General features: G+C 39.6%; 1 protein-coding gene across 2 annotated transcripts; it reads right to left on the reverse strand.

Moving 5' to 3' along the window:
• Positions 1 to 1,086: 1,086 nt before the first annotated feature.
• Positions 1,087 to 16,324, reverse strand: LOC117305014 (uncharacterized protein KIAA0930 homolog). 2 transcript variants are annotated; one of them, XM_033789700.1, is made up of 9 exons: positions 15,761 to 16,324; positions 14,136 to 14,281; positions 10,473 to 10,577; positions 9,838 to 10,014; positions 6,001 to 6,141; positions 5,048 to 5,257; positions 3,622 to 3,772; positions 2,737 to 2,895; positions 1,087 to 2,036 (listed from the first exon to the last, which is right to left on the reverse strand). In XM_033789700.1, exons 1-9 carry the CDS (start codon positions 15,873 to 15,875, stop codon positions 1,999 to 2,001), a joined length of 1,242 nt encoding a protein of 413 aa, XP_033645591.1. In that variant the 5' UTR covers positions 15,876 to 16,324; the 3' UTR covers positions 1,087 to 1,998. The 2 variants fall into 2 exon arrangements, with proteins under 2 accessions (XP_033645591.1, XP_033645590.1); XM_033789699.1 differs by having other exon boundaries at positions 15,728 to 16,324.
• Positions 16,325 to 16,637: the final 313 nt, after the last annotated feature.

A 16,637-nucleotide genomic window follows, 5' to 3' on the forward strand; every position in this document is an offset into this window, starting at 1 on the left:
GCTGAATACCACTAACTAGCACTATGCAACAAATGGGAATCGGGCTGGTGATCCTGTTTTTATCTAGGAAGAAAATTCATGCTTAGCAAATATTTGTGCTTAGCAGCTCTATGAAAGTGGGCCCTGGAGAATTCCAGAAACGCCATAACATTGAATGGTTCATTCCGCTTTAGAATACTTCTCCGATTAAATTGGAACTTTTGTAAGGTTCCGACTTTTAAAACGCTCCTTTAAAGGCACTGGACACTATTGGTAATTGTCAAAGATCAGTCTTCTCACTTGGTGTATCTCATCATTTGCACAACATAACAAACCTGTGCAAATTTGAGCTCAATTGGTCGTCAGACTTGCGAGATTATCATGAAAGAAAAAAACACCCTTGTCACAGGAAGTTGTGTGCTTTCAGATGGCTTGATTTCAAGACCTCAAATTCTTAATCTGAGGTCTCGAAATCAAATTCGTGGAAAATTAATTCTTTCTCGATAACTACGTTACTTCAGAGGGAGCCGTTTCTCATGTTTCTACTATCAACAGCTCTCCATTGCTCATTACCAAGCATGCCAAGTAAGGTTTTATGCTAATAATTATTTTGAGTAATTACCGGTACCAATATAGTGTCCACTGCCTTTGAACATCTACCGCGCAGAAATTTGCCGCTTGCAATCAGAAGCGCAGAATTCTGAGGTAAGTGACGCTATGAAATTGGGCCCTACACTTGCTATTTTCTGTGCGATTTCAGAATATGATGAAAAAATATGAAACAAATGTTGACCTTCAGTCCGATGCATGAAATATCTGTCGATTATTGAAGCGTTCTTTTCCATAATCAAAATACAAAATGAGATCAATCTTCAGACAGCGAACTAAGTTTAGTTAACCGAACCGGTTTAACTTTCGAGGTGGTTGTAAAAAGTTGTCAAAAGTTGTTCCCCCCTTCCCTCAGACAGCAAAGGGCAAAGCAGCGGCGAACCATGTTACTCTAACATCCGGTTTATTGTCCTGTTCATTGGTCACCATGTGTTTAAGACGTAATGATTACGGAGGTCAATGGGTCGTCTGTTGTGAGTTAAACCGGATGTGGTATTTTTAAATTCTGTCCACACACAGTGTTAAAAGATAAACCCGAAGCGGTCTAAAGATAAACCCCCTCGCTGGACGGTCTAACTTTTATGGGTTGAACCCGATTCAGACTAACTTTAGTAACGTTCACACAGAGTTGAACTCAATTGGGTTGAACCATGAGTTAAACCAACTTCGGTAGTGTTTATGAATGACCCCCTTTAGTGCTTTTTTTTTTTACACTCAAACAGTTTAATTGTTTAAGTGGTAAGCAGTGCTCTGTTCGTGTAACCAGTACTCTGGTCGGGTTAAAGGGTTTTTGACACCTTTTTTAAAATAAGCTTTTTGGCCATGACATGAATCCCTTCTCTCACTGAGAATGAGGATGTACACGTTTGTAATTAATTGACCTGTAGAAGTTTCAGCTTCAATAGTTGTCAAGTTTTTGAGAAAAAAAATCGCGGAGCAATGTTTCCAGGAGACAGACATTCTTTCTTTGACATTGTTTAACCCATTTCTAAAACACTACAGCACCTCAGCAAGTTATATTTCAAGGGAAGCTTTCTACTACGTTACAATCGCTTTTCATAGACTAACTCGAGTCAACGTGTCCCTTTAATGTAAACCTGTGGACACTGTGTTTTGTGTCATACAAAACGTACCCAGACCCCTTAATATTGAGCTACAGGTGGTCTTGGAGGTTTTTTTTCTCTCAAATTTGAGCGCTACTTCTTGGACTATGAGGAACACCACTCAGGGAGTCTACTCTTAAACAACACCTGCAAATAGTCGAAGGAGTAGAAAAATAAAAACAACCTTCTTATAGGAGGGGGCGGGGCCTCAGTGCCCGCTGGAGGAGGTCGATAAGGGTTGATGTCACGCCGGGAGGAGAATGATATCCTGAGTTGGCAAGAAACTAGACGAGAGTTGAACTCTGTACTAGCTTAGGACGGGCTGCTTCTGAGTTTCAAGGACATCTGGTGAATAAATTAAAGGAAATGAAAACTTAGAAATCATTTCACCCTATCATGCACCATTTCTTTTAGTGAAAAATTTATCATATGGAAACAAAAATTAGTTGCTTGTTTTTTTTATCAGACGACAACCCCTGAGCTCGTAGTTTCGTGCTCTTAACCGCTTAGCTACAACACACCATTTCAAGACTTGGACTCAAACCAACACTCTGCTGATCACAATCACCAGAGCTGGAGTCTGGTGCTCTTAAAGGAACACGCTGCCTTGGATCGGTCGAGTTGGTCTTTTAAAACCGTTTGAAACAGTTTGTTACAAAAAGCATAATGGTTAGAAAGATGTTTTAAAAGTAGAATACAATGATCCACAGAGTTATCACTCGATATTGCGTGGTTTTCCTTTTACTTTGTGAACTAACACGGTCGACCATTTATGGGAGTCAAACATTTGACTCCGATAAATGGCCGATTATGTTTGTCGATGAAATAAACGGAAAACCGTGCAACTTCAAGTGCCACTTGTGTGCATCATTTTATTCTACTTTTAAAACATCTCTCTGATCATATGCATTTTATAACAAACAGTTACTAACGCTTTTCAAAGACCAACTCGTCCAATCCAAGGCAACGTGTTCCGTCAACTGCTAGGCCATGAAACAACACAAAGTCTGACACTCCCGAGTCCCGAGCTCTAGGCGTGACTCACCTCCTATAATACGATGCCACGGTAGCGTCACGTACGTTAAGTGAACATTAAGAGTCAGCTGTCTGACACTTGCAGCTTGGGTTCTCTTGAAGCGACGGAGAGCACTCGACGTCCGTCTCAACCATCGATTTCTCCAACCTTCGGTAATACCTTGCTCATCTATCAAATAATAATTTTATTTAATAATCAAGTTAAAGGGTCGATGTAACTTTTGTAGGACAAAAAACACAGATTTACACTGAACTTACACAGTTTGAAGATAATGATAGTAGAAAGCTTCCTTGAAAATATTACGTGCTGAGGTGCTGTAGTTTTTGGGAAATGAGTAAAACAATGTCATGAAAATAATTTTTGTCTCATGAGACGAAAATTATTTTAATCATTTACAAACGTATTTTCATGACATTGTTTTACTCGTTTCTCAAAAACTACAGCACCTCGGTTAAGTAATATTTAAAGGGAAGCTTTCCACTATCATTATCTTCAAACCCTGTAAGTTTAATGTAAATAAATCTATGGACATTTTGAAAAGGTACCCAAATCCTTTAAAATGGTGGGTCATGGCCAAAATTATTGTAACAAATCTTATTTGGTAACGAGCAACGAAGAGCTGTTGATAATATAAACATTGTGAGAAACGGCTTCCTCTGAAGTAACATAATTTATGAGAAAGAGGTAATTTCTTGTTCATATAATGTAAGACCTCAGGCCTGGGACCTTTTCTTAGGCATCTGAAAGCACACAACTTTGTACAACAAGGGTATTTTTCTTCCATCTCTTGAAAATTGTATGCATACATATATATTTGTTGGGATACACCAAGGTGGAAAACTGGTCTTTGTCAATTTACCGAAGTTGTCTCAAGGACCATCTGCATGGACTCACCCTCTGACATAGCTCTCTCCTCGTCTCTCGTTCTTCTGTCTTCGTCAAGCTGACCTAACGTTTCACTGTCTGAACGAGACTTCCTTAGTGCCGGCTTGATGTGGTTGTTATTTGCAGCTGCATCTTTCGGTTGCCTAATAATTGGTTTACACTAACAACCGTGGACGAAAGAAAAAGAAGAAAAAAAACTATAAAAACTAGAGTTTCAGTGTTTGTCACAGTGCAGTGGCAATAGGACAGGGCAGGGGCAGTGGGACATGGCAATGAGACATAGTAGGGGCAGTGGGACAGGGCAGGGCCAATAGGACAGGGCAGGGGTTTCCCTTAACTTATTTTTTCAATCGCCCGCTGGGCGAGTCAACCACAATTTTTCGATCGCCTGCAGGTTTTTTCACTAGCCCACATGTATTTATTTTAAAAAAATATAAAAAAAGAAACAAAGAAAATGAAGCCCTTAAAATTGCTTAATTTTTAAGGATTTTATATCTGAATTTTTACCTTAAACTATCCCTTTTCCATCAACAACAACTTTCATGACTTCATGGTTATAGGGGGTCCGTTGATTTGAACATGATTTGAACTCTGTTTGCAACAAAATCTTCATGAATCAACGATCAGTCAACAACGCACATCGAGAAATAATTCAATGAACTTTGCCTCGCAACGCCCTCTGTTGGCAAAAGTTGTCCATGTTATTGGAATTCCTCAAAGGCTGTACATTGTGCACAGTCTGCTGGCATAATGCACAACGTGCGGCAATTATTTACTCCGTTCGCGAACATGTACTGCATTGAAGTCTAGTCAAGAACATCTTGAATATGGAATTATTAACAGCCATCAACGGCCAATCACAGCGTGCAGAGTGTTGGTCAGAATGGACTTTGGACGACTGTGTGTGTGTTGTGTATGTGCTGTGCATACTGCATGGACGTACCAGTGGGCGACCGTGTACATGTACATGTACTGTAAGGATACTCGATCGGCACCATGTGGTTTGTGCATCATGTTTTCAATTGATTGTACGTGTTTTCTGAAACGAACGACAGCAATTCCAGTCCCGATCACGGCAAAATTAAATCTAGCAAGTATCTACAATTGTCAAACTTACTAGTTTAAAAGCTTTTCTGTGGGATTTTGCCACTGAACCCTCATTTATATGTGAAAAGGAAAAATTATTTGACCCGCCCGGCGGGCTAGTGAGAAAGGGTTTTCACTCGCCCGCCGCTCTTTTCACTCGCATTTGGCGACCGGGCGACCGCTAATTTCGAACCCTGAAGGGCAGGAAAAGTGGGACAGGGAAGAAGCAATGAAAAATAGTAGGGACAGTGAAACAGGGCAGGGGCAATGGGACAAGACAGGGGCAGTGGGACAGGGGCAGTGGGACAGGGGCATTTGGGCAGGGACAGTGGAATGAGATTTTCCATACCTCTTCTGTTGGTGACTCTGCATTACTCTCAATCCCGCTAGTCATATCTTCACTACTGCTGTAGTCTATAGAACCGACCCGGTGGTGTCTACTGACGGCGACCTCGGCGTAACCTTTGCCCTCTGGCCCCTTCATTCGGATAAACTCTACACGGCTCTTTCCACGACCGTAAAGCCCCATGGAAGCAGCTACTCTGGAAGTTACACTCGCCTGTGGTGAATTGAAAATGAAAAGAACAACAAGATAAAAACACTTTCTGGCATCCACTGGATTAATCCTACTGAGTTAGGACGAGTAATCCTAACTTAGGATGGGTTCAATGTGTCCTTTCGTCTTCGAATAAACGGAACTAACTCGTCCTAGGTCCTAAGATCAATCCTAAGTTAGGAAGAGTTTGGTGAAATCGACTGCAGGCAATTTACAGGCAATCAGTTGAAGACAATCTCCAATATGAAAAATAACATTTCAGATTGTCGTCTAGTTACTGAATCACAATTTCCTGACTTGTTCAATTCATAATCATAGTTGCTAAACCACAGTTTGTGTGAAAGAGTTTGACTGTTGCCAGCTTGGTGTTTGTATCCCCTTGTAGGAGTTTGCTGAGTTCCCTTGACAGGAAGATAATGGAAACAACAAACAAACAAACAAACAAACAAACAAACAAACAAACAAACAAACAAACAAACAAACAAACAAACAAACAAACAAACAAACAAACAAACAAATAAACAAACACCACTTAGCATCGGTTAAGCCTGGTTTATACTTCCTGCGAATGCGAAGCAAATTTTGACATCACAAGGCTGTTTTTGCAGCGATTGTTTTGCAGCAGTTGAACAACTGTTGCGAATTATCTTGTTGACGAATTTATGACTTCACATGAAATTTCATATCGCATGTGCGTTCACAGGAAGTATTATGCAAGGCTCTAGTCATGTTAGTTGTGAGCTTACCCTGGCTTCATACACCCTCCTTAGCGATTCGTACCTCACCGAGCCTAGAAATATAACGCTACGATAGTGACCTTGTTTCTCTGCTGCGACGACCTCTACGCATATAAGCTGTCCTTCTTCAACCATTACATCACCAAACACCTGCCAAGTCAAAAAGACAACAACGTTAATCATAGCATGTCGCAGAGCAGCAATAGCACCAAGTTAAAGGTATTGGACACTATTGGTAATTGTCAATGGTGTATCTCAACATATGCACAAAATAACAAACCTGTGAAAATTTGAGAAAAAAAACTCAAAATCTGAGGTCTCGAAATCAAATTCATGGAAAATTACTACTTTCTCGAAAACTACCTTACTTCAGAAAGAGCTGTTTCCCACATATTTTATACTATCAACAGCTCTCCATTACTTCATGTACTTGTTACCAAGTAAGTTTTTATGCTAAAAAACGTTTTGAGTATTCTCACTTTGAATATCACTTTTTGTTTAAAATAACAAACCTGTGAAAATCTTGACACAATTGGTTACACAGCACATGGGACCAACGGCTCTACGTCCCATCCGAAGGGCGAAGCAATGGTTAAGTGTCACGGCTGGGGATTCGAACCCACACTCTGCTCATCAGAAACACCATTACTTTACGAATGATAGCATTACAATCAACCACCAAAAAGAGGGCCCAATTTCATAGCGCTGCTAAGCACTGAGCACTTTTCTGCTTAGCAGATATGAACAAGATACCAGCTAAAATTGTACATGGTATTTTGACATGGTACATGGTATTTTGGCTGGCAACCCTGCTCTGGTAAGCATAATTTTGTTGTGCTTAGCTAAAAAGACGCTCTATGAACTTGGGCCCAGGGCTCAATTTCATAAAGCTGCTTTAGCTAGCCCTGAACAATTTATGCTTAGCAGAAATGAGCCGGACACCGGTCACAAATTGTACATGTGACATGGTATTTTGGCTGATAACCCTGTGCCGGTAAGCATAATGTTGTTGTGCTTTAAAAATACTTTTTGTGCTTCAAAGCATCCCAATGAAATTGTGGCCATAGTGCCAAGACGATGAATAATGGAATCCCGTACACATCCACAAATTAAGGAAGAAAAAACAACATACAGGCCCCTACATGTATGTGGAGCTGCTTAAGCACTGAACCATTTTCTGCTTAGCAGAAATGACCAGGATACCAGTCACTAAATATATGTGACAGGGTATTTTGGCTGGTAACCCTGTTCTGTTTTTTGTGCTTGGTGTACTTTACTGTGCTTAAGCAGCTCTATGAAATTCGGCCCAGAGTGTATTTCCAAGTCATGAATAATGGGATCCCGTAGACACACAAATTAAGGAAGAAAAAACTGCTGGGGGGTCGTCTTTATTAGAAAAACAGCAAACAAACACGAGAATGGGTAGACACACTTGAAGTGTCCGCAGACACGGTATATAAATTGACTCCGGTTCAATAATCTTGTAAGACTAATTATACTAGCAGTTGACTAGGCAGTGCGGCGACAATGCCGTTAGACAAGGGGCAGCAAAAAGGGAATAACTTTACGTATACATTCTGCCCCTAGGCCACGATCAATGGATTTAGGTTTAAAGAGAGTGGATTAAGGATCCTGGAGTAAGCTAATTTCTACCCAGAAGGAATCTTGATGTTTTATTCATAAGAGTATAGGCGCTAGCGACAGACAATTTTGAATTCATTTAAAGGCAGTGGACATTATTGGTAATTACTCAAAATAATTGTTAGCATAAAACCTTACTTGGTGACGAGTAATGGGGGAGTTTGATAGTATAAAACATTGTGAGAAACGGCTCCCTCTGGAGTAGGGATGTAGTTATAGAGAAAGAAGTAATTTTCCACGAATTTGAATTTGAGACCTACGATTTAGAATTTGAGGTCTCGAAATCAAGCATCTGAAAGCACACAGCTTCGTGTGACAAGGATGGTTTTTCTTTCATTATTACCTCCAACTTCGACGACCAATTGAGCTCAAATTTTCACAGGTTTGTTATTTCATGCATAATATGTTGAGATACACCAACTGTACACGCTGGTTTTTTGACAATTACCAATAGTTTCCAGTGTCTTTAAGTGTACTGTCTTTGACGGAGTACAAGCACGATAAGTAGAGTGTATGAACATGATGAATACACTGTATAAATTGCTTGCACAGTGTAACCCTGTGATGATCTCAAGCAAAAAATGAGTCATTTGTCGACGACCTGGGTCATTTCAAGTCTGGAATTTCCTCTGTGAACATGTTGAAAGGGCAAGGCCATTTCCATTTAAAGGCAGCGGACACTATTGGTTGTTTCCACCCCCCTATAGTAGCGCCGGCAGGTTGAGGACTGGTGGCACCCACTTACCCCTCCCCATCCGCCGGACAATGGGCCAAAAAAGGGTCTCTCGGTTCGGTCACCAACCCTTGTCGAAGACCAGTACTCTCACCTAGTGATCTCCACATATGCACACAATAACAAACAGGCCCTGTGACATATTGAACTCAGTTGGTCGTCGAAGTTGCGAGATAATAATGGGAAGAAAAAAACACCCTTGTCACATGAAGTTGTGTGCTTTCAGATGCTTTTTATGAAGAAAGGTTTTATGATAATCATTAGTTTAAGTAATTACCAATTTTGCCACTGCCTTTAAAACCCCATATTGATAACACCTTTGGTTTAAGACTTGTGAAAGTAGAAACAACACTGAACAAGAGATGCGAGAGGATAAAACTGAGAAGAAAGAGGTTTACACAGTCGAGTTGTTTATTGGCACACTTTCTTTCAATGCTAATGTCATTTACCCTTTGTGATGTTATTTTTGCCAATATCGAAAAAAGATCTATTTTGTTTTTGTATTAAGCGTAAAAGCTTACAAAAACAACATTTCTTAAAATGTCACCCCTGTTTGCCTGTTTTAGGTTTGTTTCTCTCCCAACCGATATTAATTTTTTGACAAACGACTCATTACCCTTGTTTGCATCACAATTGTGTGTATGTTGGGAGGGTATCTCATGTATAACCTTTGGTAATAACTCTCAAAGTTAGTTAACATTAAAACTTTCTTCTAAGAACAAATCGGATGGAATGACAAATGCACAGTAAATGGGGACCAAAATGCACGTTGAATGGAACGAAAAATGCACAGTGAATGGCGTAGCGTCCAATGGTACGTTTACTTGCTATCAAGTGACTGACAGCCCTCCAATCAAAATGCTTAAGGTTGTTATGTAATCAGACATAATGAAGGATTTGAATTATTTTCATGTAGACAAGGAAATTATGATTCCGTTTTACTCATCTGTTATTACAGGTGCTATTACTCATGAGTGTGTGGTTTGGTACAATGGAGCAAGAAAACAAGATACTGGTAAAATGAAACGGGATGTGAAACAAGCATCGAAAATCCTAGGGATAGACATCGATCTTGATGAAACTTGCAAAGATAAGGTTCGATCTAAAGCAGAGGCAGTCGAATGTAACACTAACCATCCATTGAACAAATTCTTCATCAAACTAAGAAGTGGTAGGTGATGGCAGTCACTTCGGTGCAAAACAAACATGTACCTCAACTCCTTCATACTCTGTCCGTCTACTCAACCTCAGTGTTGAACTACTTTGTTTACTTTCTGCTTAGAAGTTGTTTTCAGTATGATTCCATAGTGGTTTATTATGTAGTTTTCTCTGATTAATTAATATTACATTGTGTATGTATTTCCAGTAGTTTATTTATGTTTGTGTATTATTAATTGTGTCTGTATTGCATGTATTCAAAATGAATTTTCCTCCATGGTAGGACCAATAAAAAATTGAATTGAATTAATTACCTCGTCAAAGTTGTCGATCATGAAGAAGATGTTGGGGTACGAGACGGCGGTCTCCTCCCCCTTGGTGTCCATCCTCCTCTTGGATGGTGAAGCGTAGACCTGTTGAGAATGCTTCTTCAGGACGGACAGACTATCCGCTGTCTTGGTACACACAGCACACGTTAAAATGTAGTCATACTGTCAGATAAATGGAAGGGGAGATTATAATAATAGTAGTGGTTTCTTATTTCATCCGCCTCTTGGACGGTCATGCGTAGACCTGTTGAGAATGCTTCTTAAGGACGGACAGACTATCCGCTGTCTTCGTACACACAGCACACGCTAAAAGAACAGTACCTGTCTTACAGGGGACCAGGGCTCAATTTCACAGAGCTGCTTAAGCACAAAACTTTGCTTAAGCAACAAAATTCTTGCTTAGTAAATTCAGAGTACCGGCCAAGCCTCCACTCAATTGTTATGCAAAGTAAACAGCAGCTAAATACCAGTCACAAGCAATATCATATGGCAGGGAATTTCGGACTGTAATATAGTATGTGTAAAACAAGCGAGATATTTTTGTGCTTTCAATTTTGCGCTTCAGCAGCTCTTTGAAATTTGGCCTAGTGCCTGAACAGGGGACCAGTCTAGGTTCTTACCTGTTGTAGTATAAGATTGAGGTAGACCGATTCCTCCCAGTCTATATTTGGTTCTCCTAAACTCGGTAGGTTCTTGGAGTCTTTGCGATAGACCTCCATTCTTGTCTAAAAATCAGACACAGAAAACATATTTAGATTCAAGAATAACAAGTTTTTCTTACAGGTAAAAGGAGACATACTATTTATTTATTTTGGTGGTGGGGTGGGGGTTAATGCAAGCAGAACACACTTTCGTGAAGGTCCTAAACTTGTGTCTCTGTAGCCTTGGTCAAAAATTTCATTCTACATTTTAAAATTTGTAACACAGTTGTCGCCACATTCGCCAAATAGAGGGGGTAACATTTGCAATATATCCTCAAATAGCAGGCAATTACTTGGTGAAAGTCAAATGAAAGGCCCTTTTTGACTCCGGCTTCGGCTCTAGATTCGGCTCAGGCTAGCGTGACCCTGCGGTTGTTTTGAGAATTATTGCGCGTGCTTCACAATACTCTCAGGACTTCAGATGAGAGGACGGAGCCTAAACCCTCTATGGTTCGGTTTGTCCAAGGGGCACATAGCTGTCTTTATAAGAAATTGATGCAGTAAAACATTCGCAGCAATGTCCTGACCGAAGACTTGTGTCTTTGCCAAAAGTTACATATATTTAAGTTTCTATAGAGAAGTTGGGAAAAAAACAAAATCCCTTCCAAATACCTTAGAAAAGGCGGAAAAAAGTGTTCCACACAAATACATTATTTTGAATCAGTTCCCGAGATAAATTTTACAAACTACACAAGCCTCCACCGTTGTCAAGTAATATTTCGCAGTGCCAGGAAAAAAAAAACGAAACCCCCTGCTTATTATGATAAAATTTGGTGTCTCTCCTTCGGCAGGTCAGGGTTTTTATTTTATTGTGACAGTAATGTTTTTAAAGGTAAATCCGGTTTTACCCCAGTTTTTTTCGAAATTGTGGGTCACAATGGACCTTTTAGGATGTTTGGCCACACGCAGATGAATTGAAACCAGGTCTTCTGAGCATTTTCTACCTGGTGTTTTGGTATTAAATAATGCCCTGAGGTGTATTCTGGGACATTAAAATTGGTTTTATCTTGATGGTTGTTGCGAAATTATAACAACAATAATAATACCAGATTTAAAAAGATTGTTTTTGTAAACGTCTGATATTTGCACGGTTCTCAGCAAAAAGCCCATGATGCTCAGACGTACGAAAACAATGTACCTGATAAGTCTGCTGCCACCTAGCATTCCAAACTATCCCATATTACCAATAAATTATACACTGTACCATAGTAACCCAAAACGTGTGCAGTAGTTTCATAATTCATAAATGTGCAAAAAAGACAGAGAAAATCACACTAAGTTTCCAGTCCACCGAAGAAGTACAACAACCTGTTTACCGAAATAATGAGAGAGAAAATGATTGTGTCTTCACCCGTCCTGTTCTAAGAATGAACCGATCCGGCCTGTCAATCAAACTGTGCGCGTTCACCGATTTGACCAATCACAGCAATGATTGATACAAATCACTGTGGTAATACTGGTATCTTGCCTTGCGATGGATGTCATTGCTTTTTGAAGTCAGTCCAAGACGGCCACCTCAACATGAGGGACACACTTGTAACTGATTTTGACTTTCAACCTAGAGATCAACTGTCACCAGGGGCATGTTTTCCCCTACTGGGGCTGAAACAGGCTGGTTAACCCCTTCAGTGTCCCTTAGGATATAGGCCTGGCTGGTAGAGCAGAAGGCACTACCACTGCTCTCCCAATATTTTCTGAAGCAGTTATGGTTTTAAAGGATTTGAGTACTATTTCAAAGTGTCCATAATACGTAGATTTAAATTATACTTACAGGGTTTGAAGATAATGATAGTGGAAAGCTTCCCTTAAAATAATTACTTACTGAGGTGCTGTAGTTTTTGAGAAATGAGTAAAACAATGTAATGAAAATATGTTTGTAAATGCTTTAATTTTGGTCTCATGAGACCAAAATTATTTTCATGACATTGTTTTACTCATTACCCAAAAACTACAGCACCTCAGCACGTAATATTTTCAGGGAAGCTTTCTACTACCATTATCTTCAAACTGTGTAAGTTTAGTGTAAATCTGTGGACATTGTGTTTTTTTGTCCTACAAAAGGTACATGGACACCCTTTAAAGTGCCTTTGCTCAGGGGGCACTTGTAGTGTCATGACCAGGATTCAAACCCACACTCTAATGCTGACAATACCAAAGCTTGGCTCCAGTGAATTACACCATTCGGCCACGAAACACCAGACCATGATTACGTGGTCGACATGATCAACCATGCTTGATTCTAAAGAGTGATGACAAGTTTTTTTTTTTGTGATGAAACAAACGAAAATAATAAGAATGTCAACAAAAATAAAATAAAAACAATTACCTTTTCATTCTAGATTAAACATGTTGAAACAAAATCGGGAAAAGTCGGTTAAACCTCATTTCAATTTTACAAACTAAAAACAATGTTCTTGTTTAAATTAGGGGAAGGTACACCTTTGGTAATTGTCAAAGACCAGTATTCTCACTTGGTGTATCCCATCATATGCATAAAATAACAAGCCTGTGAAAATTTGGGCTCAATAGGTCATCGAAGTTGCGAGAAAATGATGAAAGAAAAAACACTCTTGTTGGACGAATTGGTGTGCTCTCAGATAGGAATGAAAGACTTCTAGCTATATGTAGAAGTCTTTTATTATTTTAGTGAGAAATTTCCTCTTTCACAAAAACTACATTTCTTCAGAGGGAGTCGTTTCCCACAATGTTTTATACTATCAACAGCTCTCCAATGCTTGTTACCAAGTCAGTTTTTAAGTTAATATTTTTTTGAGTAATTACCAAACGTGTACCTTCCCTTTAAAGCCATTGGACACTTTCAGAAAAAAAAAAAAAAAAAGGTTCAGATTTACAAATAACACAGGATTTACAGAAGGTAATGGTGAAAGACTTCTCTTGAAATATTATTCCATGAAATGCTTTGATTTTTGAGAAAACATTAAAACAATTATCAATTCCTCGATATCGAGAATTACGGATTAATTTTAAACACATGTCATGACACGGCGAAATAGCAAGGGTGGGTTTTCCCGTTATTTTCTCCCGACTCCGATGACCGATTGAACCTAAATTTTCACAGGTTTGTTATTTTATATGTTGTGATGCACGAAGTGTGGGCCTTGGACAATACTGTTTACCGAAAGTGTCCAATGGCTTTAAACAAATAATATTGATGGTCTTGCTACGCATACAACCCTGGTCCTCGTGATCTACATGCTAGGGTTAGGGTTAGGGATTTTTTATGTTTTGTTTGCAAGTCGCCAGACACACAAGGCCTGAAGGCCACTTCAAGGTGTGGGCTACAATTATATTTTTTTCCAAAGGCAGTTGCCACCTACTCCTGGGGCTGAAACAGGGTTACCCCTTGAACATTCCATACGAATGTAGTAGGGTATCATCAGTCCGAAGCCTGGCCGGTATAGAGCAGAAAGCACTACCTCCACAATTTTATGTAGCAAGTGTTCATGACCGGGATTCGAACCCACACTCTGCTGATCAGAAACACCAGAGCTTGAATCCTAGGGATACGCTTGTTTTTTAAGGGGGAGAACCCATGGTATTAAGATTGATATGGAAGCGTACCTGTCGTTCTGCTCTATTTGATGCACTGTGACGATAAACAAAAAACAGCATGTCGTCTCTGTGTTCATCAGACGCTGTGAGAAAATGTTGAGCGAAGACTTGAGTCCAGAAGCAGTTCACCTCCATTGGAATGTGCACAAACCCATCTAAACAAAATTATAACAAAATTAAGAATTAATAATTCATGAAATTTTGCTGTGATTTTTCCTTCCATTTTCTGACTGCATAAAACAAATTCGAGTGTGAACAATGGTTAACTAAAGGTTGACCATTTGCACTCGAAACCCAGGCTGGTCGACCATTGGTTGTGCCTACTCGAACTTGCTCCTAGGAACCAACCTAGAGTCCCATAAAAATTGAGCCACTGGCTCACATTGGCTCATTTTTGACTGAGCTAAAGTCTATACTCATGTGAGCCAATTATGGCTCATCTGATCTTGAGCCGATCTTTTGAGCGATTCATGACCAGATGAGCTGGCATTTTTGACTCAAACTGAGACGTTTTTCCCCATTGTACAATAAAGACATTTTCATGTAAATTGTAAGATGCGGCTAATGTTGGACTGAGTTAGCACTCAATTATTTGTAACGCAGAATCATTCTTCATTTTCATGGAATGGTGTTAAAAAACACAAAATCCTTTGTTTGTAAACAGTGAGTAACACGTCGTTCCCATGGTGGATGCCCACGTAAACCAAACATCGACTTCCCCCATGCAGGAACAGAAAACACATTATGCAATTCAAAATCAAAGTCATAATGACCAGTAAATTGAGTCATCCACAAAAAAGATAATTGTTGATTTCTAAAACTGAGTGAGTCAGCATCTATCATTTCAAAGTTCATGGATTGGTGTACATGTAGTTGCAATTAGGTAGGGCCCCTAACCCTCCTCCCGACGGCGGGAGGAGGGTTACGTTATAAATCGCAACTAGAATTGGTATGAAAACAAAAAAATCCTCAAGCCCAACGTAAACAAAAGATTTAAGGACATCTATCCGTATAATCACGCAACAATTTGTTCACTCATTTTTACAAAAAGGGACAAGAATTAAATTACATGTACATGTATGTAGGTACATTTCGAATGAAAAAGTGTTGGCGCCATACGGAAACTTTTCCTGATTGAATATTCTCTCCATGCAAAAAAAAGTAAACACACGTCACATGCAATTCCAAATCAAGAACCAGGGACCAATGTTGACCAATCAATAAAAATAAAATGAGTCATAAATTCTTTAATTTTTTTAAATTTAAAAAGATGAAACTTGGTTTTATTATTAAAATGCTCAACCACTCAATCACTTTTTTTGCATCTCACTGGCTGAGATTCTCAGCATCTTTCAATCCTCCAGCCGAAAGCAGATCTAGTGCCCACTTTAAAAAAATATTGACTTCCCCAATGCAAAATAAAGAAAACACACATGCAATTCCAAGCCATGATGACCAATAAAAATGAGTCATCCATGATATTTAATTCAGTCACACATCATGCACAGAAAACAACGTAAATTACGTATGCAGCATGCATATGCAGTGCACCACAACAAACCACTTGCAAACAGTTCCACCACAAAACACCGAATTCCCACCTCTCGTCATCGTTTGTAAATCTCCTATTGTACCTTCGACTGTCTCTGCACAGTTCACCTTCCCCCTCTCCATTATTATATCGGAGATCATCCGACGAAACGTACTCTCCGCTCGGTTGTTTAGCCCCACACCCCCGTTGGCTGCCATCTTGTTTTTTAATTTATTGTTTTGCAGCTGTCAGAAGTTGATTTGTCAATAGAGGGCGTTATCAACACAACATACGGCTCTGAACACAGCAGCTGCAGAGCCGCGCACTTTTCGAAACCACGGCTTCAGCCTTGGATTCGACTCAGGCTAGCTTTATAGCCCCGTGGTTGTTTTGAGAATGTACGCACTCGGGGCTTCGGAATCCAAATCGAAGCCGTGGTTTCGAAAAGGGCCATAAACTGCAATAAAAAGTTACTGACTACCTCCATGTTGATATTGAAAAAATACTCAATTTTTTTTTTAAAGTCTCCAGCCTCTTGCAAACCAATTAAATACATTTTCAGACCGCCACTACACTTCTGATTTGTTTTAAATTCTTGGCAGGTCAGCCGTTTTTTGTGCTAAACCAGTAATATAAAACACCCCTGAAAAAAAGCTAATGTGCTTTTCCCAACCGACTTGCTACTAGTTTTTGAGGCCACTCCTCCTAGCTCCATAAACTATATAACAACAGTTCGTTGCTTAAATAAAGCCATTGGACGCTTTCGGTAAACAGTAATGTCCAAGGCCCACACTTCGTGTATCACAACTTCTATATAAAATAACAAACCTGTGAAAATTTAGGCTCAATCGGTCATCGGAGTCGGGAGAAAATCACGGGAAAACCCACCCTTGTTTCCGCACGTTTCGCCGTGTCATGACATGTTTAAAATAAATCCGTAATTCTCGATTGAGAATTGATATTGTGTTAATGTTTTCTCA

Source organism: Asterias rubens, chromosome 22 (assembly GCF_902459465.1).
Source record: "Asterias rubens chromosome 22, eAstRub1.3, whole genome shotgun sequence".
NCBI classification, from domain to species: Eukaryota; Metazoa; Echinodermata; class Asteroidea; order Forcipulatida; family Asteriidae; genus Asterias; species Asterias rubens.